Source organism: Planococcus citri, chromosome 2 (assembly GCF_950023065.1).
Source record: "Planococcus citri chromosome 2, ihPlaCitr1.1, whole genome shotgun sequence".
Classification (NCBI taxonomy): domain Eukaryota; kingdom Metazoa; phylum Arthropoda; class Insecta; order Hemiptera; family Pseudococcidae; genus Planococcus; species Planococcus citri.
The window spans coordinates 65,300,551-65,325,761 of record NC_088678.1 but is presented as its reverse complement, the minus strand read 5'-3'; the positions used below and the strand labels follow the sequence as shown (position 1 = coordinate 65,325,761).

Sequence of the window (25,211 nt, the reverse complement as noted above, 5' to 3'; positions counted from 1 at the left end):
TTGTATGTACTTGAAACATTTTGTATTTTCAACAAAGAACACCAGTTCTTGATTTAAAAAAAAAAAAATGGAGAATTTCACGTCGATGATTTGATTTCTAACAATTGAGCGGCTTAGCTGCTTGCTCATCAATCTTGTAGTTTGCCCAGCTTTGCAATTTAACCGAAAGGAATTTTATATAAATTAAAGCTGTTATGGTGAACTGAGCTGCAAATATGATGAAGCAAATGCTCCATTGCAAACGACCCTGAAAGTAAATAAACGTAGGTTGGTATAGATTAAATGTAGGTATGATGCTTCTCTGCCATTTTTACTGGAATAGGTACTCACGTGAGACGTGACAATAAATCCGATCATCGTAGGAGTCAATATACAAGCTAAGTTATAACAGAACATTGCCACAGATGCCATAAAAGAGGCATATCTTGGGGCCAGATCTAGAACCACTATCCTATAAAAAAAAAAAAAGGATAATTTTAAGTAAAAAAAAGAAAACTCATAAATAATGAAATGAAGAAACGGACGAATAAAAATAATTAGTTCAGTTTATTACCAACTTACTGGTTTTGTAAAACTGCACACGTGATCAGTAGCTGACTTATGGCCATACAGATGATAGAAAATACAAAATTTGACCATAAACTAGCGGCCAAGAAGGCAATCGTGCCAGCCAAGAAACCAACAGAACTGTATAATTTGTGAATCTATAAAAAAAAAAAAAATGAAGATGAACTGCAGAGTTTAGAAATTTTGCTAGAAATACCTGCGGGTGAAAAATGCTAACATTTGTCAGCGAAAGTATCTTATTTGATCTCAAATAGTCAAAGATGTAACCAGCTGGAGGATTTGCGATCACGGCGCAAATTTGTGGGATCATCGATAAGTATCCGATTTCTTTGATATTGACATTATTTGTATCTGTTGGGTACATAACAAGAATTAATGATTACTTCGATCTGACTCATTGGATGATTTTGGGACTGATTGATAATGAAAGTAGGTAGATATACTGAACCTTGGATATACTGAGGCAAACAGGACATCATGAAAGTCAAACCGAATCCGTAGCTAAATTTTCCCAAACACGTTATCCAAAAAGGTAAACAGGTCAATATGTCTTTATAAGGATACTCCAACTTTTTATCTTCAATTTTAGTTGCGAGTTGTTCTTTGATATAATCCCTTTCAGCTTTCGAGATCCATTTATCGTCAGCAGGGTCGTTTTTCACCACCATGAACCATATGTAGCCCCATACTAATGTTGTAATCCCTGAAAAAATTAATGAAATGTTGATAGGCAGGTATGCAGATTTATGTAACAGGGCTGAAAATGATTCTGTTCGACGAACCTGTGACGTAGAATAATATTTCCCAATTCCACTCGTATAATATCCATCCTCCTACGAAAAAAGAAACAATCTGTCCAAAGTACATTCCGGTCCAACTTATAGATACCATTTTCGCTCTTTCATCTGGAGGAGCCCATCTTGACCAAATTTGAGGAACACTGGTATATGAAATCCCCTGTGTAACAATTAACGTAAGATCATGTCCCATGGAAATATAAAGAAATTTCAGAATATTTATTACGTGTAATTATTGTACACCTACCTCAAAAGTGCCACAGAGTGCATTTCCTACTACAAATAACCAGAAATTGACGTGCAATAAAAACGGTACAGAAATTAACACAATGGCTGTGCTTACGAGTCCCAAAAGGTACGAGGTGCTTCCTCCAATCCGTCCCACGTATATGGCCAATAAGGCTCCCATCAATCGACCATATGAGAATGAACCAATCGCCGTAGCTTTCTGGATCGAGTTCCAGTCAAATTCTGCCGGCTTTGAGTTGAATTACATACAAGTACTTATTAGAAGGTTAGATGATATTATGCATATGTATTGGAAATGCTATTTGAAAAATGTAGAGAAGCAAAAAAAAAAAGGGAATAACGACGTCGAATACAGACGGATACACAGAGAGTTAAGAGGGAAGATTAGAGAGTAAAAAGAGGAGATAGTGATCGAGAAATTCCAGCAAATTGAACAGCTACAAGAAAAGCACGATGATTACAACCTGCACAAAGCCTTGAAGGAAATGTCCAGGATATACTTACAGAAGTAAAAAGCCCATGACCTTGTGGAAAAACAACGGAGAGCTGATAGTAGAAGAAGAGGAAATAGAGCAGACCTTGAAAGAATATATAACCGAACTATTTGGGGGCATCCACATAGAAGAGGAACAAGAAGACCAAGATGTAGAATATCTGAGTAGGTATATTGGAGGCAGAAGTTGAGTTGGCAATAAAACAGGCTAACCCATGGAAAGCACCAGGATCAGATGAAGTAACATCAGAGTTGCTTAGAACACTTCACAAAGATGGACTCAAAATACTCACCAAATTATTCAATAAAATCTATGCAACAGGAGAAATACCAGAGGAATGGATGATGTCAACATTTATACCTCTACCTAAAAACCACCATCCCAAATACTGCAGCAATTGCAGACTGATCAGTCTAATGAGTCATACCCTCAAAGTATCTCTGAGAATTATACATAGCAGAATACAAAGAAAATGTGAAGAAAATATCAGCAGAGAACTGTTTGGTTTTAGAAGTGGTCTGGGCATGAGAGAAGCACTGTTTGGTATCGATGTTTTGATGCAAAAAATGCGAGTTTCACCAACCAATGTATTATATATGTTTTCTAGACTTTGAAAAAGTATTCGACAAAGTGCAACATGAAAGGCTTTTTGAAATAATACGGTTGATAGGGTTGATAAAGTTGGATCCAGCAGACATACAAATAATTAAAAACCTTTATTGTCAACAAAAGGCCACAATCCTTTTGTAAAATGGAAAACAGACGGATCCAATGAAAATAGAACATGGAGTTTGACAGGGGTGGATATTGTCTCCCATTCTGTACAATGTATATGCAGATCAGGCATTTAGAAAGGTTGTGGAAGGTCGGACTGAAGGAGTAAAAATTGGTGGCAAATTGATAAACAACATTAGATATGCCGATAATACGGCACTTATTGCTGAAAGTGAAGGGGAACTGGAGAAACTGATAACACGCAATGGAAAGGGCCTGTAAAGATTATGGAATTTGAATAAACACAAAAAAGACCAAAGTAATGAAGGTGGGCAGCGAAGAATCCAATAAAATAGAAATAATGATCAGAGGCGATATTCTAGAACAGGAGAAACACTACAAATACCTAGGCGCCTGGGTGAATGGTGATGTGAATTCTGGTGAAGAAATCAAGAGCAGAATCGAACAGGCAAGATCTGCTTTTGTGAGGATGAAAAAGACGCTGACTGCAAACAATTTGTCAGTAGAAACCCGAGTTAGAGCAATGAAATGCTATGTATGGTCTGTTCTAATGTATGGATGTGAGAGCTGGACCCTGAAGGGAGATACTATGAATAAGCTCAAAGCATTCGAAATGTGGTGCTACCGTCGCATCCTGAAGATACCATGGATGGCAAAGAAAAGGAATGAGGAGGTGATGAGAATGATTGGGAAGGAACTGGAGTTGATCAATTTAGAGAAGAAGCGGAAGCTCTGTTATTTTGGCCATGCGATGAGGGGCGAAAGATACAAGGTGCTGCAGATCATTATGATGGGGAAGATAGAGGGGAAACGCAGCCGAGGAAGGAAGCTTGACTGTTGTGGCTGAGAAATCTTAGGAATTGGACAGGGCTTGGCGTGGTGTGGAAACCCTCTTTCACTCAATGGCAGATAGAGATATATACAGAGGAATCATCTGGAAGGCAACTTCATAGGACAGAGAAGGGGAGAAAACACCGATAGATGATGCCAAAGATTGAGACGGTCCTGGCTACCAGAAGAAGAAGAAGAAGAATTTGTATCAAAGTTTGACTAACTTACAATAACTTCAATCACACCATCGGGTCTTGTGATGTTTTTCGATGATGTCATCGCTACCACTGCCATTCCTACGTTTGCATGGGTTGCGAAGAAAATTGTGTATCCAACGAATACCATTCCAACGATGACATATCGTTTTGATAAATTCCCAGTCATTGCGATGCACTTCTGTGGATTTTGATTGATGATCGCAGTTTACGGACTGAAAAATTACTTTGAAGGTAACATTTTTTCAGAGAAGAGGGGATGGGCAGAGGTTAACATATTATGAACCCCATTTTTCTTATGAGCCTATAATTTGAAGGTCCGAGCATTGATGAAGTCATTGTTCAAGGATCTGATTTTTTTAGGATATTGGAGTATTGTCTTTATAAGGCTGTAATGAAAGATTAAAGTTTTGATGACATGCTATCATTCAAAAATCAACTTTTTCTGCTTATTCCAATATAAATTTATTGGTTTAACTAGGCACTAGATTCTTGGTACTTACATTACTTATTCGTAATTTCTTGCCTATTATTGCTGATAACTGGTAAATTGATAACTTTTGGTAAATTACTAGTAATTACTAACTTTTGGTAAATTACTGGTAATCACTAACTTTTGGTAAATTACTGGTAATCACTAACTTTTGGTAAATTACTAATGATTATTAAGTTTTGGTAAATTACTGATAATTTTTGGTAAATTACTGGTAATTTTTGGTAAATTACTGGTAATTTTTGGTAAATTATTGAAAAGTTTTTGTAAATTATCAGAAATTTTAGGTAAATTACTGGTAATTTTTGGTGAATTACTGATAATTTTCTAGTAATTTTCTGGCAATTGTTGGTATTTTATGGTATATTATGGACTAGATTTGGTAAATTACTGAGAATGTTTATGTAAATCAAGGGTAATTTCCAAGAATTGGGTAGGTAATGTATGTATAATTTCTACTTGAAAATTAATTTTTTCGAAAATTTCTATAATTTTACAATTTTAAAAAAGTCACATTCATGAAATGAAACGGAAAAATAAAAGAATACCTAATTAAAGTGATTGAAACTGCCATAAAATCAATAAATTGTACTTATCCACGGCACTAAATTATTGAAAATATAGAAATTGTGATAAAATGGCAAATTAAATAATGCGAAAATTACGAAAATGTGCAATACAAAGTGAAAGAAACACAATTGATTATACATATAAATAAATAATATAGCACAATATAATCGTAAAAATTGTCCAAATTTCATGAAAAATCAGCCAAATTTACGTAAAAATAGAAAGTTGGTGCAGTAACACCAAAGTTAGGTAATTCAAAATTGGGAAAAATTGTGCATAGGTTTAGGTACGCATGCGACATGCAAGAAAGTTAAATTGATGCGAAAATTGTTAAAAGAAAGAAGTTGCTCAGTATTCAAATTACAAATCTATCAACGAAAATTCAAATTAATTCGTTGGCGAATGATTCGCTCAGAAACGACGGATCATTCGAGAACGACAGAATCAATTTGAAATAAAAATCTGATAATGGGCAGCAATACGAGTACGTGTAAAACGAAACGTTTTTTGGTGTATCAATAAAAATTGCGAATGATTCGTTCGCGAACGATTTTTCTCCTTTGATCAAATCGTTCGCCAACGAATGGATCGCTTAGAGTTCAAATCAGATATGTCAATGAAAATGACGAATGATTCGTTCGCGAACGATTTGATCGAAGGAGATGAATCACTGAAAAATCAAATTAACTATAAACGACGCGTGATAATTAACTCGACAATGTTAATTCAACGATCAAAAACTGAATTCAATTCGTTCGCGAACGATTTGCTCAGAATCGAAAAATCATTCAGGCGCTGCTCAATCAAATACATACAATAAAATAACGAACGTGGCAAAATTCAAAATTTTCAAATCCATTAGTAATAAAAATAAAAATGGTTCATTCGAGAATGATTTACCTATACTTACAAATGGAAAAAATCGTTCGTGAATGAGTGAGAGCTGATGAATCAAATACAAAAGATTTAATCACTGCAAGTTTTCTGATAAGGCGGTAAAAAACGTAAAATAAAATTATTTCGAAATTTGGTCACAAAGAAATTGAACCCTGTACCAATAAATTTTCATCCTCGAGTCGAATACCTTACGTTTAAAATTACAACTGTACGTGTTCCCTCCTACCCTTCTTTAATTTCGTGTTTGTTTATGGAAAATTCATTAATGACTGACGAGAGATGAGTGAGAAATGAGATGTGCTTTCTTACCTGACTTTTTTTGAAGAATTTACGCCAAAACTGATATCATATTATACCAAAAAATAATAAAACTTAATAAACCACCATGTATGTGGGCAGGGTACTAATACGAGTATCAAGTACACAAATTAGCTTCATAGCACGTGTGAGATTTGACAACGTTAAACGCTGATGTTCAAACTAGATGCCTACATTCAATCACCAAGACTAGTTTCTAGCATCACTGAAACTTGGCTCACAACCCAGGGCTATTCCCGAAATATTTTTGCCTCCGCAATCGACGTAATCGAACGCATTGAACGTAGAAGATTGCGTCGTTTGCGTCGCCAAGAAGTAACCGTGTTCGGCGTAATATGCGTTATTTTAATATTTGAGTAACAATTATGTTTATAAAGTCCAATTAATATTTAGTTAAAATATATTTTTTTTCTCTAGTAGATATCGCCAATAATTTGCAACGCTCATTACGTCGATTGCGGTGATTGAGGGGGCAAAGGTATTTCGGGAATAGCCGCCCAGATCACTATTTGCATGTTTGTTTGGTGTGAATTTAAACGAAATGCAAAATAATATGTAGGTACCTATATTCGGGTGGTTTATAATACCTATGCTCGTAGTTGAGAATAAGATGTGCATATTTTTACAAATTATACAGATAATTTACTTATTCTAAGAATTGATTAGCATTTTGTATTCATAGTATTTTAAAGTACTACAGAATTCGGTGGTATGAGAGAAAAAAATAAGTGTATTCATTTGAAGAGTGATATTCCAAAACTCGCTTTGTTCATTTTTATCAAAATTGGGTTTTCAGTGGTACCTGGTAGATGAAGTATTAACTCACATTCCTACATCATCAACCTACCAAAATGAGGTGTTAAACTCACCTAAATAGCCAATTCACTAAAAATTTAAAAAAAAATAATGTTCCAAAACGCGCTTTGTCTATTTTTATTGAAATTTTTTTCAGCAGTATTTAGTGGATGAAATGTATACCTACACTCCTACATCATAAATCCACCCAAATAAAGTGCTAAACTCGCCTAAAAAGCCAATTTACCCGTTTAAAGGGAAACTGTTTTTCCTCTCTCCTGAAAAGTTGTGAAAATGGACAAAGCGAGTTTTGGAATATCACTCTTCATTTGCAAAAAAGAGTACTGATTATTCACACAATAGGTAAGAAATTTTTAATAAATTTCTGCAAACATAAGTTTTTTATTTTTTAACAATTTTTTCCATTTTTTTGGAGGTGGTGGGAGGTGAGAGGAGGAGAAGCTTTACACAATTTGTCGTTTTTTTTTTTCAAATAGAAAAAGTCTTGTTTTTTTTTAAATCGCTTGCAAAAAGGAGATAATTTTTTGCCAACGATTTTCAAAAAGTCCTTTTTAGCTACCAAACTTGAAAAATCCTAGTTCTTGTGCTAAAATTTAAGAAAAATGTCTTTTTTTCAAACTTGTAAAAAAGGTCCTCGTTTTGAGAAAATGGCCAAAAAGTCATTATTTTTTTCAAAATATTAGACGAGAAGTGTTTCGTTTTTGCCAAACTTGCGAAAGAAATCCACAATTTTTTCAAAATAATATTGAAAAAATTTGAACCTCGTGTTATGAATTCAGAAAATTCGAAAGAAAAATTCCAAACTTACGTACATACCTAATTATGTACCTAGGTACCTACTTTTAAATAACTTCTCAAAAAACACATTTTTTAAAATGTTTCAATTCAGTGAAATCTTCTCGTAAAATTTGATTTTTTTCGAGAACGTGTTTCGAAAAATCAAACTGCTGTTTTATTGCGAAAAAAAAGTAGGTACCTTTACCTACCTTACACGCTATTGTAGTTTGAAAAGTGCTGGATTCAATTTTTGTGGGTACCTATGTACTTTTCATTTCAATGGATTTAGCTGAACATAAATTTTGAAATTTTGTGTATTGAAGGAAGAGAGGGGTTTTTTATTCTAAAATTTTTCCATTCGTATTTAAATTATCTTTACTGGATAAAATGAACATGATTTACAGTCCGGCATATGACAATAGGAGTAATTGCACCCCCCCCCCGCCGATCCTCGGGGACAACTTTTTTCTTAAAGGGGACATCCTAAGGAACATTTTAAAGCCAACTTGCCAAAAAAAAATTGGCCTTACTTACAAAATGGCGGCCATTTTGAATGACAGGTCAGCCGAAATCGCAGATTTTGCGTTTTAACATAGGACTTGCACGAACTTTTTCAAACTTTACAAAAGTAGATCGAAAGATCATGCAAAAATTTATCACCTGTCAAAATTTCAAGTGCTAAAGTTCATTTTTCAATTTTTGGTGAATTTTTGAAAATCGAATTTAGGCCAAAAATGAGGGAAAAAATCAAAATTTTACCAAATTAACCAAGAAAGCTGAAATGTGAGATATACCCTATTTTCGACATAACAAATCGATTGGAAACGGTTTCAACCCGTTTAGAGCAGTTCTGGAGCCTCCAGCAGATTTTTGAAACTCGAAATTCTCACAAAATTCCATCAAATTGGAGTTGTAAAGCTGAAATTTATTCTAAAAACTAATTTCAATACGCTACGAAGTACTGCAGGTGAATTTCAAGTCGTTTTGAAGCCTCCAGCTACTTTTTCAAACTTCCTGATGCCTCCAGCAGATTTTTGAAACTTTAAATTTTCACAAAATTTCATCAAAGATGGAGATGGAAAGCTGAAATTTACTCTACACTCCAATTTCAACACCCTCTGAAGACGACTTCTGGTGGATTTCAAGTCATTTTAGAGCCTCCAACGACATTTTTGAAAATTACTGGAGCCTCCAGTACATTTTTGAAACTTGAAATTTCCCCAAAATTTCATCAAACCAAGATGGAGAGTTGAAAATCGATAAAAAATTTCATGGTTCTGAAAAAAATGAGAATTTCTAGGTATTTTTAAAAGAAAATACCTACTGTAAAGCACTTTGTATTAAAAAAAAAAAAACAGTTTTTCATAGAAAATGGATGGAGAATTTCACGTCGATGACTTGATTTCTAACGATTGACCTGGTTGCTCATCAATTTTGTAGTTTGCCCAGCGTTGCAATTTAACCGAAAGGAATTTTATATAAATTAAAGCTGTTGTGGTAAACTGAGCTGCAAATATGATGAAGCAAATGCTCCATTGAAAACGACCCTGAAAATAAATAAACGTAGGTTGGTATAGATTAAATGTAGGTATGATGCTTCTCTGCCATTTTTACTGGAATAGGTACTCACGTGAGACGTGACAATAAATCCGATTATCGTAGGAGTCAATATGCAAGCCAAGTTATAAAAGAACATTGCCACAGATGCCATAAAAGAAGCATATCTTGGGGCCAGATCTAGAACCACTATCCTGTAAAAAAAATAATTTCAAGTAAAAAATGAAAATGAAGAAACGGACGAATAAAAATAATCAATTCAGTTGCTAACTTACTGATTTTGTAAAACTGCACACGTGATCAGTAGCTGACTTATGGCCATACAGACAATAGAAAATACAAAATTTGACCATAAACTAGCTGCCAAGAAGGCGATCGTGCCAGCAAATAAACCAACAGAAGTGTATAATTTATGAATCTGTAAAAAAAATAAAAAATAAAATGAACTGCGAACTTTTAAACTTTTACCGGGAATAAGCAAAAAAAAAAATGCTAACATTTGTTAGTGAAAGTATCTTATTTGATCTTAAATAGTCGAAGATGTAACCAGCTGGAGGGTTTGCGATCACCGCACAAATTTGAGGAATCATCGATAAGTATCCGATTTCTTTGATATTGACATTATTTGTATCTGTTGGGTATATAACAAGAATAATTAATGATTACTTCGATCTGACTAACTGGATGATTTTGAGACTGATTGATTATGAAAGTAGGTAGGTATACTGAACCTTGGATATACTGAGGCAAATACGACATCATGAAAGTCACACCAAATCCGCAGCTAAATTTACCCAAACATGTTATCCAAAAAGGTAAACAGGTCATGATGTCTTTATAAGGATACTCCAACTTTTTGTCTTCAATTTTAGTCGCGAGTTGTTCTTTGATATAATCCCTTTCAGCTTTCGAGATCCATTTATCATCAGCAGGGTCGTTTTTCACCACCATGAACCATATGCAGCCCCATACTAATGTTGTAATCCCTGAAAACATAAAATGAAATATTGATAGGTAGGTAAATATGCATATTTATGTAACAGGACTGAAAATGATTTCTTTCTCGCCGAACCTGTGACGTAAAATAATATTTCCCAATTCCACTCGTATAATATCCATCCTCCTACGAAAAAAGAAACAATCTGTCCGACGTATACTCCGGTTACACTTATAGATGCCATTTTCGCTCTTTCATCTGGAGGAGCCCATCTGGACCAAATTTGAGGAACGCTGGTATATGAAATCCCCTACGTAGTTAACAATTAACGTAAAATCATGTCCCATGGGAAAATAAAAAAAATTTCAGAGTTTATGACGTGTAATTTATTGTGCACCTACCTCAAAAGTGCCACTGAGAGCATTTCCTATCACAAATAACCAGAAATTGACGTTCAATAAAAACGGTACTGAAATTAACACAATGGCTGTGCTTACGAGTCCCAAAAAGTACGCCGTACTTCCTCCAATCTGTCCCACGTATATGGCCAATAAGGCTCCCATCAATCGACCGTATGAGAATGAACCAATCACCATTGCTTTCTGGATCGAGTTCCAGTCAAATTCTGCCGGCTTTGAATTGAATTATACATATAAGTAGGTTAGATGATATCATGCATATTGGAAGAGAGAGGTAATTTGTATCAAAGTTTGACGAACTTACAATAACTTCAATCACACCATCGGGTCCTGTGATGTTTTTCGATGACGTCATCGCAACCACTGCCATTCCTACGTTTGCATGTGTCACGAAGAAAATCGTGTATCCAACGAATACCATTCCAACGATGACATATCGTTTTGAAAAATTCCCAGTCATTGCGATGCACTTCTATGGATTTTGATTGATCGCAGTTCGTGAGCTGAAAAATTACTTGAAATGTTTACATCGTCATCAGTTTGAAATCAAACTTTTTCAGATGGAAGGGGAACGGGAGAGATTAACGTATTATGAAAACAATTTTTCTTCGTATGAGGCTATAATTTTAAGGTCAAAGCATGGTAATAATTCTTGGTGAATTACTTACTGGTAATTTCTTGTCTAATGAATTATTGGTATTTCTTGGTAAATCACAGGTTATTTTTGGTCAATTACTTGTAATTTTTGGCCAATTATTGGTAATTTTTGGTAAAATACTGGTAGATTTCAGTAAGTTGCCGGAAAATGTTTGATAAATTACTGATAATTTTTGGTAAATTGGGAACTGGCAATTTTCGGAAAATTATTCGTAGTTTTTGTTGAATTACTCGTACCTTCGTTTTTTGGTAAATTACCAGTAATTTTGGGCAAGTTACTTGAATTATTTGGTAAATTACTAAATATAATTTCTGGTAAATTGTTAGTAATTTTTGATGAATTACCCCCCCCCCCCCCCCAGTTTTTGTAAAATTACTGCCTACTGGCAATGTTTGGTAAATCACTGATAATTTTTGGAAAATTGCTGGCAATTGTTGGTAAGTATTTTTTGGTAAGTAATGTGATTGAAATAGTCAGAAAATTTAGAAAAAGATGATAAAATGGTCAAATTAATCCGAAAATCTTTGGAAATCACAAAATTGTTGATACCTATCTGCCAAAGTAAAAAATTAAAAAAAAAAAATGGTTGAAGTAAATAATTAAAAATTGTACTATTTACACAGTGGGTATAATCCTAGAAAATTTTAAAATTCGCTCAATATTTGAGAATGACAAAATTACTTACTTTGAAATAAAAATCAGATAATGTGCAGCAAAATGAAATGAAACGTTCTTTTGTCCATTAATAAAATTGCGAATGATTCTTTCGCGAACGATTTTATCAGAAGAAAAAAATCACTTAGAATTCAAATCAGATAATACACCACAAGATGAAAACGAAACATCTTACAATCTGTCAATGAAAATGGCGAACGATTTGATCAGAGCGGAAAATCGTTCGCGAACGAATGAATCACTGAAAAATCAAATTAGCCACAGGTAGATGACGTGATAAAACTCGAAAGTTTTAATCCACAAATCACAAACTGGATTTAATTCGTTCACGAACGATTTGCGTAGAATTGAAAAATCATCAAAGATCGACTGAATCACTGCTGAAGTGAATCAAATTTTCACATCCATTAATGAAAATTGAAAATGATTCGTTCAAGAATGATTTACTTATGGATGGAAAAAATCGTTCGAGAATGAGTGAATCAATTGCTGATGAATCAAATTAAGTAAAGAAAAAGAGTACTGCAAGTTTTTTTTGATAAGGGGGTTAAAAACGTGAAATTATTTAATTCATCTTGAAATTTGCTCACAAGAAAATTGAAGCCTACTAATACATAAATGTTTACCCTCAAAATTGGAAAAATGAGTGTTTGTTACTTAACCTTTTTTAATTTCGTGTTTGTTTATTGGAATTTCATTGATGAGATATGAGTGAGAAAATGAGATGTGCTTTCTTACCTGGCTTTTTGAAGAAATTAGTTCAAAACCATAGATCACTTTTCCACAAAAACAATAAAATTTTATGAACCACAGTGTACTAATACGAGTATCAAGTCCACAAATTAGCTTCTACATAGCACCTCTGAGATTCGACAACCTTAAACGCTGATATTCAAACTAGATGCATTCAATCACTGAAATTAGTTTCTAGCATTACTGATACTTGGCTTGAAACCCAGATTTTAAACTCGGTTACCTAATTCAATCACTATTTGCACGTTTGTTTGGTGTGAATTTAAATGAAATTGAAAATAATATATTCGGGTGGTTTAATATGCTCGAAGTTGAGAATACGTAAGATGTATGTATATACAAATTGCATGGATAATTTACTTATCTTAATGCCCAATGTAATTGAGTTGCCAGTTGAGCGTGGTGTAGGCTGAAAGTAGTATTATAAGCAGAATTGATTAACATTCTGTATTCTTATTTTAAAGTATTACAGAATTCGGTGATGTGAGAGAAAAAAATATTTATTTGCAAGAAAGAATACTGATTATTCACACAAAGTACTCACATTACGTAGGTACGAATAGACTTAGGCACACCTATCTTTATTGTATCTCGAAATTTGAGATAACCGTAGGTTATCAACGAGTTCATTAATCCTAGAAATCTAAGTAGGTGTAACGTGTTGTTCGTTTTTCATTTCGCGAAAAAAAAATTGATAAAAGTGTTGTTTTAACGATTTTAATAGAATTAAAATTGAAAGAAATTATCCAATGTCAAAGTTGTGTAGGTATCTGAAGTTTTATTTTGATAGAAAAAGTACAGGTAGGTACTTACTATTGAGGTTATCATCACGTTTTCTGTTCGTTCGACTCGTCTGGCGAATAATTCGCCCAACGCTGCAGTTTCACTTTGAGAAATTTCAAACATATCAACGAAGTGCTGACGAACAAAATTCCAAAAATCATGAAGCATATGTTCCATTGTGATCGACTCTAAAACAACCATGAATTTCAATACTTATATTGTTGAATAACATTCGTGATGACTGATGGCGAATAAAAATTCATATGTGAATTCTTGTTACTCACATGAGATGTAACAGTGTAGCCAACTATCATAGGGGTTAAAATCAAAGCTACAGTGTAACAGGAACTTGCTATTGATACCATGAATGCGGCGTATCTCGGAGCCAGATCCAACATTACAATTCTTTATTCAAATAAATGTAGATCATTAATAATCTTCGTACCAAATTAATAGGTACGTACTCGATCTGATTCAATCAACTTACTGATTTTCTAAAACAGTACACGAGACACAGACTTGAAACAAGGATAGACAAACAACCGAAGCTATGAAATTTGGCCATAGACCAGCTACCAAAAATGTCACCACTCCCGAAATCAAACCTATGCAGGCGTACAATTTATGCACCTAGGAAAAAATTAGAGTTGTCACTGTAGTATAGGTTATATAGGTAATTTGGACACGTTTAGTGATTATTTTGCTGGACTAACATTGGTCAATGAAAGTATTTCGTTTGATCTCATGTAATCGAAGATATATCCAGCAAAAGGCATCGCAATTAATGCACAAATTTGAGGAATTGTCGATATGTATCCTATCTTCTTGATATCGATGTCATTCATATCTGTGACAAGTCCCACAAGTTGGTGATTAATTACCAGAAAATCTGAAATATCTGCAAAAATTGACTAAAACTATGGAATTATACCTTTGATATATTGAGGAAGATTCATCATCATGAATGCAAATCCAACGCCATAAGCAAACTTTACCATACAAGCCAACCAAAATGGTACACATGTGAGCAGATCTTTCCAAGGATAAACAAGCTTCTTTTGATCGTCAACAACGGTTTTCATTTGCTCCTTGATGTATTTCTTTTCATCATCAGTGATCCACTCAGCATCTGCAGGATCATTTTTCACCAGCACGTACCAAATCCCAGCCCAAAACAAGGTTGCGATGCCTTTAAATTATCATAATTGATAAGTTAGGTAGAATTCATGATGATCTGTAAAATTGCTTATCTAATTCCAATATCTTACCAGTAATATGGAATAACGTTGCCCATCCCATTTCGTATAATATCCATCCAGACACCATGAAAGAAGACATCAGACCAGCATATACACCCATATCACCAATAGATGCCATCTTTGCTCTTTCATTAGGTGGAGCCCATCTGGACCAAATTTCTATTACACTAGCATACGCCATCCCCTAAAGATTTCAATATTCCTTAACCTAGCACATTTTAGGAAGCCTTATTTTTAGGACGAGATCAAATCACATACCTACCTCACAAAATCCAGTGAGGGCATTTCCCAACAGAAAGCTATAGAAGTGCAGATACAGGAGATACGGGGTGCAATATGTGATCACTGCAACACAAACGATCCCCCACAGGTATAAAGTACTCCCTCCAATTCTCGCAGCAAATGTCACACCTATTGGACTTAGCATGCGACCATATGATAAGGAACTGATCACCAGAGCTTTCTGAACCGAGTCCCAGCTGTATTCTGGTCCCTATGATGACCATTGGTATAGAGATTCAGTTACAAATTACTAGGAAAAATAATTCAAAAACAAACAAAAAATTGAAAAACTTACATCAGTTATTATAGAGGTGCCATTTGGACCTGGACTAGTCTTTGGCGATGTCATCTCAACCACAGCCATTCCTACATTGGCATGTACTGCAAAAAATATCATGTATCCGACGAACACCATCGCAACGACAATATATCGCTTCGAATGCCTCCATGATGATGCAGTTGTCACTTGCATAATTTTTTTTTGCTGGTGGAAATTTACACTTTACACTAACATCTTGACGTTGGTTACGGTGTAGCTGCTAAATGGCTGTGAATTAGAGTCGTAATCGTTTCTCGAGTAGGTATCTTTCCTAGATTTTTTTTATCAGTGAGTTGTTCTAATTCTTTAAAAACGTAGTACATGTGTTTATCTTGGGATTTTTTGATGAGAAAGACTAACAAAATGGTGACCCTGAATTACTTGTTGTATTGAAAGATTAATTACTGGGTAAGATTAAATTTATGGTAGACATCTTCAACAAGTACTATAAACTGAATAGAAAATCCATCAAGTGTTTTGTGTTTTCATCAATAAACTTTTATTGAAGGTCTTTAGCTTTGAAAAGGATGATATAGTATTGATTAGGCGTACAGCGTTTTTAAATTAAAATGCTCAGTAAGATTTTTTGCTGATAAAATACAAATTAAAAATATAATGTTCAAGTTTACAGTATGAGTGACATGAATTTGGACTGGGGGGGGGGGATTATTTCAATGCACAACTTATACCTACTTATCAATGTTCTTAATGCTAAGCATTTCTTATTTTTCAGATATTCCTATTCCCAGTTGTGATTTTGGTAACTTGGAGCATACTGAGCACTTAAGCATTGTTTGCTTCCTTCACTTTCAATTTGGATAGGTGCTAGAGGTAAATAATTGTAACTTTACATTTATTTGAATTTTATGTTGTGAGATATCCTAAGCATTTTGTTGCATGACATACTTTTTTAAACTAGTATACCTGTTTCAAAATCAGTGTTACAGAACATTCCTTTATTAGTACCATAAAATACACATTTTTTTCATTTTTCATGTCCTCTGATTGTTACAGTACATCTGCCTGAACAAAAGGACCAATTGATGAAAGTTGTAAACTACTCTAGGGTCTCATACTTGAACTGAAAAAGATGAATGTCAACAGCTCAATAGATTCATCAAGCTCCGATGGTGATTTTATGAAATACACACCCAAAAAAATTCCAAAAAGAAGTAAATATGTCGACAGTTCCGGAGATTCTTCAAGTTCTGATGATGATTCTATGGAATACACACCTAAAAAAATGCCAAAGAAAAGTAAATATGTCAACAGCTGGAGAGATTCTTCAAGCTCTGATGATGATTCTACAGAAGGCAAACCCCAAAAAAATCCAAAGAGAAGTAAGTAATTGAATGTAGGGTAGAAATTCTCATTCTGTGATAAATTCCAATCTCATCAAGTTTTTCATCTTCTCACTACTGTTTTGTCTGTTTTAGATAAACCTCGAAAGGCAAATGTTTGCGTGTATTGCGATAAAAAATTTGTTCAGATATCGCAACATTTGAAAATGGTGCATAGAAATGAACCAGAAATGATAAAAATAATGGAAGGAAATCTAACTTGGCAGGAAAGAAGGAAAGAATTCAGTAAGTTAGTAGGCAAGGCAAATTTCAGTTATAACTGTGAGGCCAAAGCTCAGAGTAGAGAAGCTGACATGATACTAAAATATGGGAAAATTGATGAAAGTTCTGATTTGCGGCGTTTCATTTCATGTAAATCCTGTCATCATATGTATCGCACCAATTCAGCAACTAGGCATAAGTGTGTGGAAGATTTCAGAAAAAATTTGAAGGAAGGTGAAAAATGCAGATTGGTAATAGAATCAAGACAGCATTGGCAAATTATAAGCAGTCTGAGTCCAGCTGTAAGAAAACTCTTCCTGTCCTTGCAGTAAGTAGTAAGCTTATTAGAAATAATACATTATTACATGTGGTAATTTAGTCTATTCAAGATTTATTCATTATTGCTGTTTTTTGATATTTTTCAGTCCAGATGAGATTGCTGATATAATCATTTCAGACCCAACTATAATCATGTTTGCTGAAGATCGAATGGAAGGTGTGAAATTGTTGCCTCATGAAAATGCTGCTGAAGTTCTTCATGTTGAAAAATTTACTCAGTTGAGGGCCAAGTTACGTAAAGCAGCCACATTTCTAAAACATTTTCGAGTCGTTAGCAAACAGAGTAAGATGACCTTAAGAGAGGCATTCAATCCCAAAAACAATCGCTTCTTGTCACAAGTTGGAATGAAATTGAGCAAACTGTACACCTCCCCTCACACGTTATCAAATTTGAAAACATTATTGGGTAAGAAAACATTATGACTAATAATCTCGATTTCTGCATAATTTGTGAAAAATACTTTCAAACAGGCCATTTTTTCACAACAATTGACAGCCGGATCAGCCACCAAAAAATTAGCAGATGGGCCCAATACAGAAAGAAGTTCTTCTATACCTGGAATAACGCAATCCAGCCTCGTGTAAGAGTTGCTAAGCGTAACATGAGTGAGATAAGTACTTTTGACGTTCCTACTGGGGCAATGATGTCAAAGTTTAATAGGTTCATCAACAACAATCTAAATGAGTTGCTGAATAAAGAAATAACGACGTACCAGGAATATTTGGAGCTTGCAAGGTAGGAAGCTGAGTTCTTTGTTCCTTTTCTGAGGTGATGAATAATGCTTGTATTTTGTTTCCAAAAATAGATTTGCATTCACGAGAATAACCACATTTAACAAGCGAAGAGGGCAAGAAGTTGCACGGATGACTGTGAAACAATTTCACAGACGAGTTCAGGGCAAGCGCAATGTTAATGTTTCTGAACTCAAAATGAGCAAGTTGGACCGTGAAATAGCTAAATTTCATGAAGTAGTCACTCTTAAAGGTATGTTTCAATTAATACCATGCATATTATTTGATTTAGTAGTTTATGGCCTTTAGAACTGGATTTGTAGGTTTAAAACAACTCACTCCTCCCAACAAATTATAGGATGGGCATATTTTGTAAAGGGGAAATATTTTTTGCACGACGAAATAGGGCGTCATCACGACAAGCATTTTTTCGTTCATAAAATATGAATGAACGACAAACAATGATGAGGTTTCACACCAGATGAAGCCTGACAAAAAAGTATTTTTGAACGACTACAATTTAAAAACGAAATAAGTAGTATTCACGCCAAAATAATTTCATACACGACAGAACATTATCAGTTCGATTATGGCTAAATTAACGACTTTACAGTTATAATTTTGTACAAATTTTGACAAATAATCAACAGAGAGTTTCTTTCAAAAAAATTTGAGTGAAATTGTAACTCAGTAGAAGAGAACCAAACTGGCCTAAGCGAAGCGAGGACGAAAGCTTGGGGAAAAAATGAGAATTTTGAGGATAAGGTCGGTGATTTTGTCGGCAAATGAATGATAATTTAATACATGATTGTAAAAAATTTGAATTTTTGAAAACTGAAACTAAAATATTGTTGGAATTTTTGTATTTTCCAAACTTTCTGGAATTTCTCACAATTTTCCAAGTTTTTCTTACTTTTGCGGAACCGGAGGGGTGCTTACTGTCACCCCTTAGCCCCCTTTTGCTTCGTCCCTGAGGTCAAAAGAGGAAGAGGGGTCGCCCATCAAAATCCACCAAACATTACTTCTATAAACAGCAATTTTCTACATACCTACTTCGTTTTTTTGGTATCCCCTTAGGTCAAAAGAGGAGATGGGTCACCCAACGAAGTTAACGAAATCTTTACTTTTATAAACACTAAACAGAAATTTTTCTAATAGATACTTCGTTTATTTGTATATTTTTCAATGTAATTTTTATATTTTTCAAAAATTAATTTCTGTCGGTGAAATGCCTGTTTTTGATAGAAAAAATTTGTCGTGCATTGCCTTATATAGCAGTTGAAGAAGTTGTATTCGTGCTCAGCGGTATCGAATCATATAAAAACGATACCAATGTCATCAGAATAACTTCATTTCAAAAACAGTGAAAATTGAGGGGGGCTGGGGGGCTCTGGAGAGGGCTGGGTAAATGTAGCAGAAAATCTGAGGTCATATTCGTGCTCAGCGGTATCGAATCATATGAAAACGATACCCTACTCATAATTAGTTATTTTCCCCAAAATTCCCATTTCACCCCTCACCCCCCTAAGATACATTCTTCCAATTTTTCACCACGGCGCACCAAAGTAAAAATTTTTAATATCGTATATGATGTTTGGGGGGCAAAAATACATCCGAAAAACGTGTTTCCAAAATTATACCTCGCAATATAGATATTTAATAGGCGTAAAAAAATGAAAAAACGCCATTTTGAGGGGTAAATATGAGGGGAGGGGGTTGAAAATTTTTGTGGGGATACCTACTTGGGATATACATATATAACATCCTTAAATATTTTGGAAATCGGTTAAAATGGGGCTGAGAAAAGGGTTATTGAAATTTCAAAAAAGGGGGGTTCCCCAAAAAGGGGAGGTGGTGTGGATCTGAAATTTTTCACGCGGTAGTTTCTCGATGGTACCCACCTTTCATGCTAGTGTCAACCCGAACGTTCTCGGAGACCATTTCACCCCTCCTACGCGCCGATAGCTTTTTTGTGTTTTTTAGAAAACCCCTCTCATTTGAGTGGTTCTACCCCCACCCCACTTTGGGGTAGATGGACAGTTGATATATCACTAGATCGAAAATTTGACGTAGAACAAAAAAGTGCTGCACTGTTTTTGACGTAACATCAACCCCTGAGGAGAAAACTGCAAAAACCCTATTTTGGGGGGATTCAGCCCCCCATAAAAAAATTAGCAAGAGGGGTACAGGGTGGTAACTCTCAGGAATTATTCAGGGGGTCACCCTCGACAATTTCCCGCAAAAAAATCTTGGCTAGGTAAAAATGTTTTTTTATCTCGATTTTTCACCTAATTCTCCTATAACTAATCTCCCAACTTTTTAAATTTTGTGATCTGACTTGAAGTAAAGGAAACTTACCCTCCTTGTAAATGTTACTGAGTGAATTCAAAACCTAAAAATTCTACTACATAGATAGATTTTGTCAGCCAGTATAGTCTCATGAGGTCATTGACCCATCTGTCAGGCTTCCCTAGGTCATTGACCCATTTGACTGTCTTTGTAAGGGCACTAGTCACTGAACTACGTACCTGTTCAGCCTCTCATGGTTATCTGTCAACCTGTCAGGCCTCTTGAAAAATTTTGTAATTAGGAGGCCAAGCAAACTCTTACAAATTCATTTGAAATTGTATGATTTAGAGACTGTGCTATCTCCAAAAAATAACTTCATTTATCATATTTTGAAAGCCATCCAAGCTCCAAAAATTGACTGGAAATTTTGTAATTTGAAGGTCATGCTCCAAAATTTGATTCACTGATCCATAGTTTGGATCTATAATATGCATGTGTGAAAGTATATAGGTGAGTACTTAGGTGCTGAAATTCTCATTACTTTTCTTTTCACAGGAAAGAGTAGTAAAAATGAAATTGTGTATGCCATCCTTCCAATCAATTGTGTAGCTGCAATTGAGAAACTCTTGGAAGCTCGTGGCAAGTTTGAAGGATTAGAAAACAATGATTACGTATTCGCTCAATTGGGAAGCAATAACTTCCATATACCTGGTCCAAAAACTATCAGGAATATTGCAATCCGAGCCAAGGTGAAACCAGTCGAGGCATTCACTGCAGGAAAGCTACGTAAATACATAGCTACTGACATGGTGTGGATGAATGCAGATCCAAGGCTAAAAACTCTGTAAGTTGAAAGAGTTCTATACATGTACTATGTTTGTACACACTTATTCCTTTCCTATCTTTCATGTCAATGGTTCTCATTTCTTGGTTTCTAGATTAGCTTCACAGCTGGGGCACAACTTATCAATGCACGATGATGTTTATAATGAAAATATGAGATCTAGTTCCACCAAGTTCCATAAAATTCCAGTAATACTTTGTACCTATGAGGCAGGATTGACTTTGAATAAGCCTGCAGAAGATGTAACTGATGAAGGTACCTAACAAGAATAACTTTCAATATGGAAGTCACTATGGTATCTCATTGTAAGCTTGTATAATTTTGAATTTTAAATTTTGTTTTTTTGTTTAGATGTGTTGAATTATATCAAGGGATCATCAAGAAAAGACGATGAAAAAAAGTCTCTGCAAAATAATAGTTCCAGCAGAAGGAGCACAGAAGACTTGAATAGAATCGAAGAATTAGCTGAAATTGTAGATGATGATGATGACGATGATGGCGATGATGCAAATGATGATAATGCTAAGAATCGTCCTTGGAATGGACACAATTCAGAGTTTAGGAAATCCATGTTCAAATCAAGTTTGTATACGCTTTAGATATTAATCTGTCTGATTGTGATGCAATAGATAACCTATCTGTCTGATTGTGATGCAATAGATAACCTGATACTGAAGGTAAAAAGATTCAAAGTTCTGCTAATGTGCTTAGAGTTCATTCAAATGATACGTCAAGTTTCAAAACTTATGCAAATCCTGTGTCTTTAGCCCTGAAAAAGAGATTGCACAAAGTCACCAAGACTTCTCACAAATTAAGTGTGTATCTACTACTCATGAATATTTCAGTATTTTGGATTTAATGACTCAATCATGACTACTTGGTGTATTTTTTGGTGGTAGAAGTTCAAGATGCCGGCATTCACACATTAAATGCTGATAGCAGCTCTGATGTTGATGATGCAAACCCAGCTAGCAGATCTGATGTCGATGATGCAAACCCAGTAAACATGGCATTGAGAAATCATGTGCCAGTTGTCAATAAAACATCAAGCAAATCAGGTTTGTAATATTTTTGAATTGATTTCATGAAGTATTGTTTTAATGTCGTAAATTAATCACTGGTATATATAAAACTTTTTTTGTTTTTGTGTGTTATAATAAATTTCAAGATGACATTAACCACAAATCTAGTAAGAATTGCCGTTCCAATGATGACTCTAAGCCAGTGAAATCAGCATTGAAAAAACATAAGCTAATGATGAAGAGAACGTTGAATAAACCAAGTTTGTGCCTCTTAATAACATTATTCATCAATGTGCATGTGCAGTGGATGAACACATGAGCATTCAGTACCTAATTACTTAATTTTTTCTGTGGTAGAATTTCAATACTGGTCCACAGATATGAAAAAAATTCTGAAAGAAGTATTTAAACCAGAGTTCCGTAATTTGATGATTCCTGTTGTGAAAAGAAAATTATTATTCTGCCAGCATAGAATTCGGGAAGAATGTTCAAGGGATGTATCCATTGGGAGCATCAAAGGAACTGTTCATCATGAAAGATCGAAGTTAAGACGTCAGTGATCAACCCTTGAACTCATGTTCAGATTCGAGGAAGAATTATTTTTTTGAAAAATCGTGGACTAGGCCTACAGGCACGGTTGGTACAAATCAAAAATTACCAAAAATAAACCCATAAAATTTCACACTGTAGCTTGAAATGACTAAAAAAAAGGTATGAAATTTGATTCAAAACCTTCAAAAAGAGCAAAATTTTAGGGTCAAGACTTTTTTTTTAAAATGTGAATTTTTTATGTCTCACAAATTTGAAATTTTCAAGGGCTTTCATATTACTTGCTTTGCTCAGGTACAATTGCAAATTTTCTAGCATTTTTGCACCCTCGCTTCGCTTTGGTAAAATCAAAAATTTTCCAAAAATGCATCTTTTTAAATTCAATTGTGAAATATCCAAAGCCATAAAAAGCACAACAAAACACTCAAAAACAGCACAAAAAAACAAAAAAAAGTATGATTTTTGGATTTTTGATTTTAGTACCAACCAGCTGCTGAAGGGGAAACCACGCTAAAACAAAACGCGCCTTAGACAGTACCTTCATGGTGGTGTGGAAAACTGTCTGTGATGTTTTTAGATTATGGTATGAGGTTGAGTTGTTTGAGAGATGTTGCTGGTGGCCTTTTGAGAGTTTGAAACTTTTTAGATTAAATTCAAAATCACAGTTGTCTTCACAAAAACAGACTCTCCATCTCAGGAAACCCCATTTGTGACCTCCAGCTCAATTTTTTCTCCATTTTTGATACATTTTTGGCCAGTTTTTGAGTGATCCAGCTTTTATTCAGTAACATTGATTTCTTTTTTTTTTTTTCTGATTTCAGATGCAGAGAGGATGAAAATAAGTATAGCAGCTGCCAGGCCTATCCTGTGAGTTTAGGACTCTGAACCCCGTGCTCCGAAACTCTGAAGAATTTGGTGTTCAAAATAAATCTAATTTACAGATGTAGTGTACCAGTATACCTAAGTTTCTTATTTTCATTTCAGTTGTGCATGTTTTTGTTTTTTTCTTTGCAATTTTTCTGATCCATTTCCCTGAGTAGGCTGGTCAATTTTTTAGTGAAAAAAAATCTCTGAAAAGAACGGTACCGAACCGTTTTACTTGAATGAGGGGAAGGGGGTGATTTGGAAGTAGGTACGCTGTCATAAAATGAAAAATCTTTTATAAAAACTTTTACTAATTTTTTTAAATATTTTTTTACGACTTTTGGAGGCTTTATGCATTGCTTGAGGTTTTTTTTGTGGGGATATTTATTATTTAGAAGGATTGGTAAAAAGTAGAAAATATGGGTACTTACCTATTTTAATTTTTTTACGCAATACAAGTAAGTCAGGCGTTTCGTTGTGTTTTTTTTTAAATGTAGGTACCTCGTACTTTAATTATTCGTTCTGATTTCAGGTGCAGACAGCAAACCATGTGTTGGAAATTAGCAGTGTGGTCGTTCAATTGATCGTTCAAGCTGTGTCGTGTTTTTACGTCGAATAGTTGAGCATTTCATATTTTTAATCACGTTTGTTTTGTTTTTAGCAATTTTCGAGATATTTTTGTGTTTTTATAATAAATGACCTTTTCGTGATCGGCGATGCATAATTAGTAACATTCGAACCCTCCTACAACCTGTTTGCTCTTCATTGAGGCAAAAAGCACAATTATCCAAAGTTCATATTTGCCCCTTCAATAATTTTAGGTTATGCAACACAAACTACACGCCAAACGCGATTATTCGACTACTGAACATTTGAATTCAGTTTGAAAGCTTTGGAGAGCTTTTTAGGCTGTACGAACAGTCGCAGTGGGGGGATTTGACACGAGGAGAATCCATTTCCGGCATTGGTACTGCCAAAATGCTCAGAGTTTCCTGCCAAATGAAGCTTTTTTCGATAAAGTTAAACTTTCAGGTACATAAAAGCTTCAACGGATGAAATAAACGAGCTTGACGTGATCAGCGATTCCTAATTAATGACAATCGACTATTCGTACACCCTATTTCGGTTTTATTCGGCCAAAAAGTTCAATTTTGAAAAAGTGCATATTTGACAACTTTGATCATTTTCGAGTATATTTATTGCTAAATGAGACCAATTTCATTAGGAGAATATGGAGTATCAGGAGGTTCGATACTCCTAATACTTGTACTTTTGAATCAATTTTGCGAGCTTTAGAGCGCTTTTTAGGATGTACGAACTGTGCGACTGGGGAGGTTTTTGGGGTCGCCGAATTCCTTTCCGGTGTTGGTTCTCCCAAAAAGCTCAAATTTCCAAGTGAAACAAAGCTTATTTTCAAAGAAGTCGAACTTTCAAGTACAAAGAAGCTTCAACAAATAAAATGAACAAGCTTAACGTGATCAGCGATGCTTAATTAGTGATAATCGACTATTCGTACACCCTATTTGACGATCACTCGGCTGAAAAGCTCAATTTTGAAAAAGTGCATATTTTCAATTTTGATCATTTTCGAGTATATTTGATGCTAAAT

At 34.7% G+C, this 25,211-nt stretch overlaps 4 protein-coding genes across 7 annotated transcripts; 1 reads left to right on the top strand and 3 right to left on the bottom strand.

Moving 5' to 3' along the window:
- On the bottom strand, window positions 1-8,946 carry LOC135837087 (sialin-like). The gene is made up of 9 exons (XM_065352241.1): window positions 6,158-8,946; window positions 3,902-4,103; window positions 1,612-1,842; window positions 1,350-1,524; window positions 1,016-1,270; window positions 785-918; window positions 562-704; window positions 331-451; window positions 1-247 (listed from the first exon to the last, which is right to left on the bottom strand). The coding sequence occupies exons 2-9, from the start codon at window positions 4,055-4,057 to the stop codon at window positions 98-100; spliced, it is 1,365 nt and encodes a 454-aa protein (XP_065208313.1). The 5' UTR covers window positions 4,058-4,103; window positions 6,158-8,946; the 3' UTR covers window positions 1-97.
- A 134-nt stretch (window positions 8,947-9,080) lies between these two features.
- LOC135837085 (sodium-dependent phosphate transport protein 4-like) lies at window positions 9,081-13,037 on the bottom strand. Of its 3 annotated transcripts, none has more exons than XM_065352238.1 (9): window positions 12,744-13,037; window positions 10,977-11,186; window positions 10,655-10,885; window positions 10,389-10,563; window positions 10,048-10,302; window positions 9,814-9,947; window positions 9,592-9,734; window positions 9,390-9,510; window positions 9,081-9,306 (listed from the first exon to the last, which is right to left on the bottom strand). In XM_065352238.1, the coding sequence occupies exons 2-9, from the start codon at window positions 11,130-11,132 to the stop codon at window positions 9,145-9,147; spliced, it is 1,377 nt and encodes a 458-aa protein (XP_065208310.1). In that variant the 5' UTR covers window positions 11,133-11,186; window positions 12,744-13,037; the 3' UTR covers window positions 9,081-9,144. The 3 variants fall into 3 exon arrangements, with proteins under 3 accessions (XP_065208310.1, XP_065208308.1, XP_065208309.1); XM_065352236.1 differs by having other exon boundaries at window positions 10,977-11,175; window positions 12,744-13,036; XM_065352237.1 differs by lacking the exon at window positions 12,744-13,037 and adding an exon at window positions 12,016-12,165 and having other exon boundaries at window positions 10,977-11,175.
- Window positions 13,038-13,242: 205 nt separating this feature from the next.
- LOC135837083 (vesicular glutamate transporter 2-like) lies at window positions 13,243-15,662 on the bottom strand. Of its 2 annotated transcripts, none has more exons than XM_065352234.1 (8): window positions 15,378-15,662; window positions 15,063-15,293; window positions 14,810-14,984; window positions 14,473-14,730; window positions 14,255-14,388; window positions 14,029-14,171; window positions 13,826-13,946; window positions 13,243-13,729 (listed from the first exon to the last, which is right to left on the bottom strand). In XM_065352234.1, the coding sequence occupies exons 1-8, from the start codon at window positions 15,552-15,554 to the stop codon at window positions 13,586-13,588; spliced, it is 1,383 nt and encodes a 460-aa protein (XP_065208306.1). In that variant the 5' UTR covers window positions 15,555-15,662; the 3' UTR covers window positions 13,243-13,585. The 2 variants fall into 2 exon arrangements, with proteins under 2 accessions (XP_065208306.1, XP_065208307.1); XM_065352235.1 differs by having other exon boundaries at window positions 15,059-15,293; window positions 15,378-15,661.
- A 343-nt stretch (window positions 15,663-16,005) lies between these two features.
- On the top strand, window positions 16,006-24,306 carry LOC135837082 (uncharacterized). The gene is made up of 14 exons (XM_065352233.1): window positions 16,006-16,232; window positions 16,416-16,741; window positions 16,838-17,291; window positions 17,389-17,708; window positions 17,774-18,038; window positions 18,109-18,287; window positions 20,879-21,167; window positions 21,262-21,422; window positions 21,519-21,749; window positions 21,828-21,982; window positions 22,067-22,225; window positions 22,336-22,449; window positions 22,547-22,825; window positions 23,560-24,306. Exons 2-10 carry the CDS (start codon window positions 16,492-16,494, stop codon window positions 21,932-21,934), a joined length of 2,256 nt encoding a protein of 751 aa, XP_065208305.1. The 5' UTR covers window positions 16,006-16,232; window positions 16,416-16,491; the 3' UTR covers window positions 21,935-21,982; window positions 22,067-22,225; window positions 22,336-22,449; window positions 22,547-22,825; window positions 23,560-24,306.
- The last annotated feature ends 905 nt before the right edge of the window (window positions 24,307-25,211 follow it).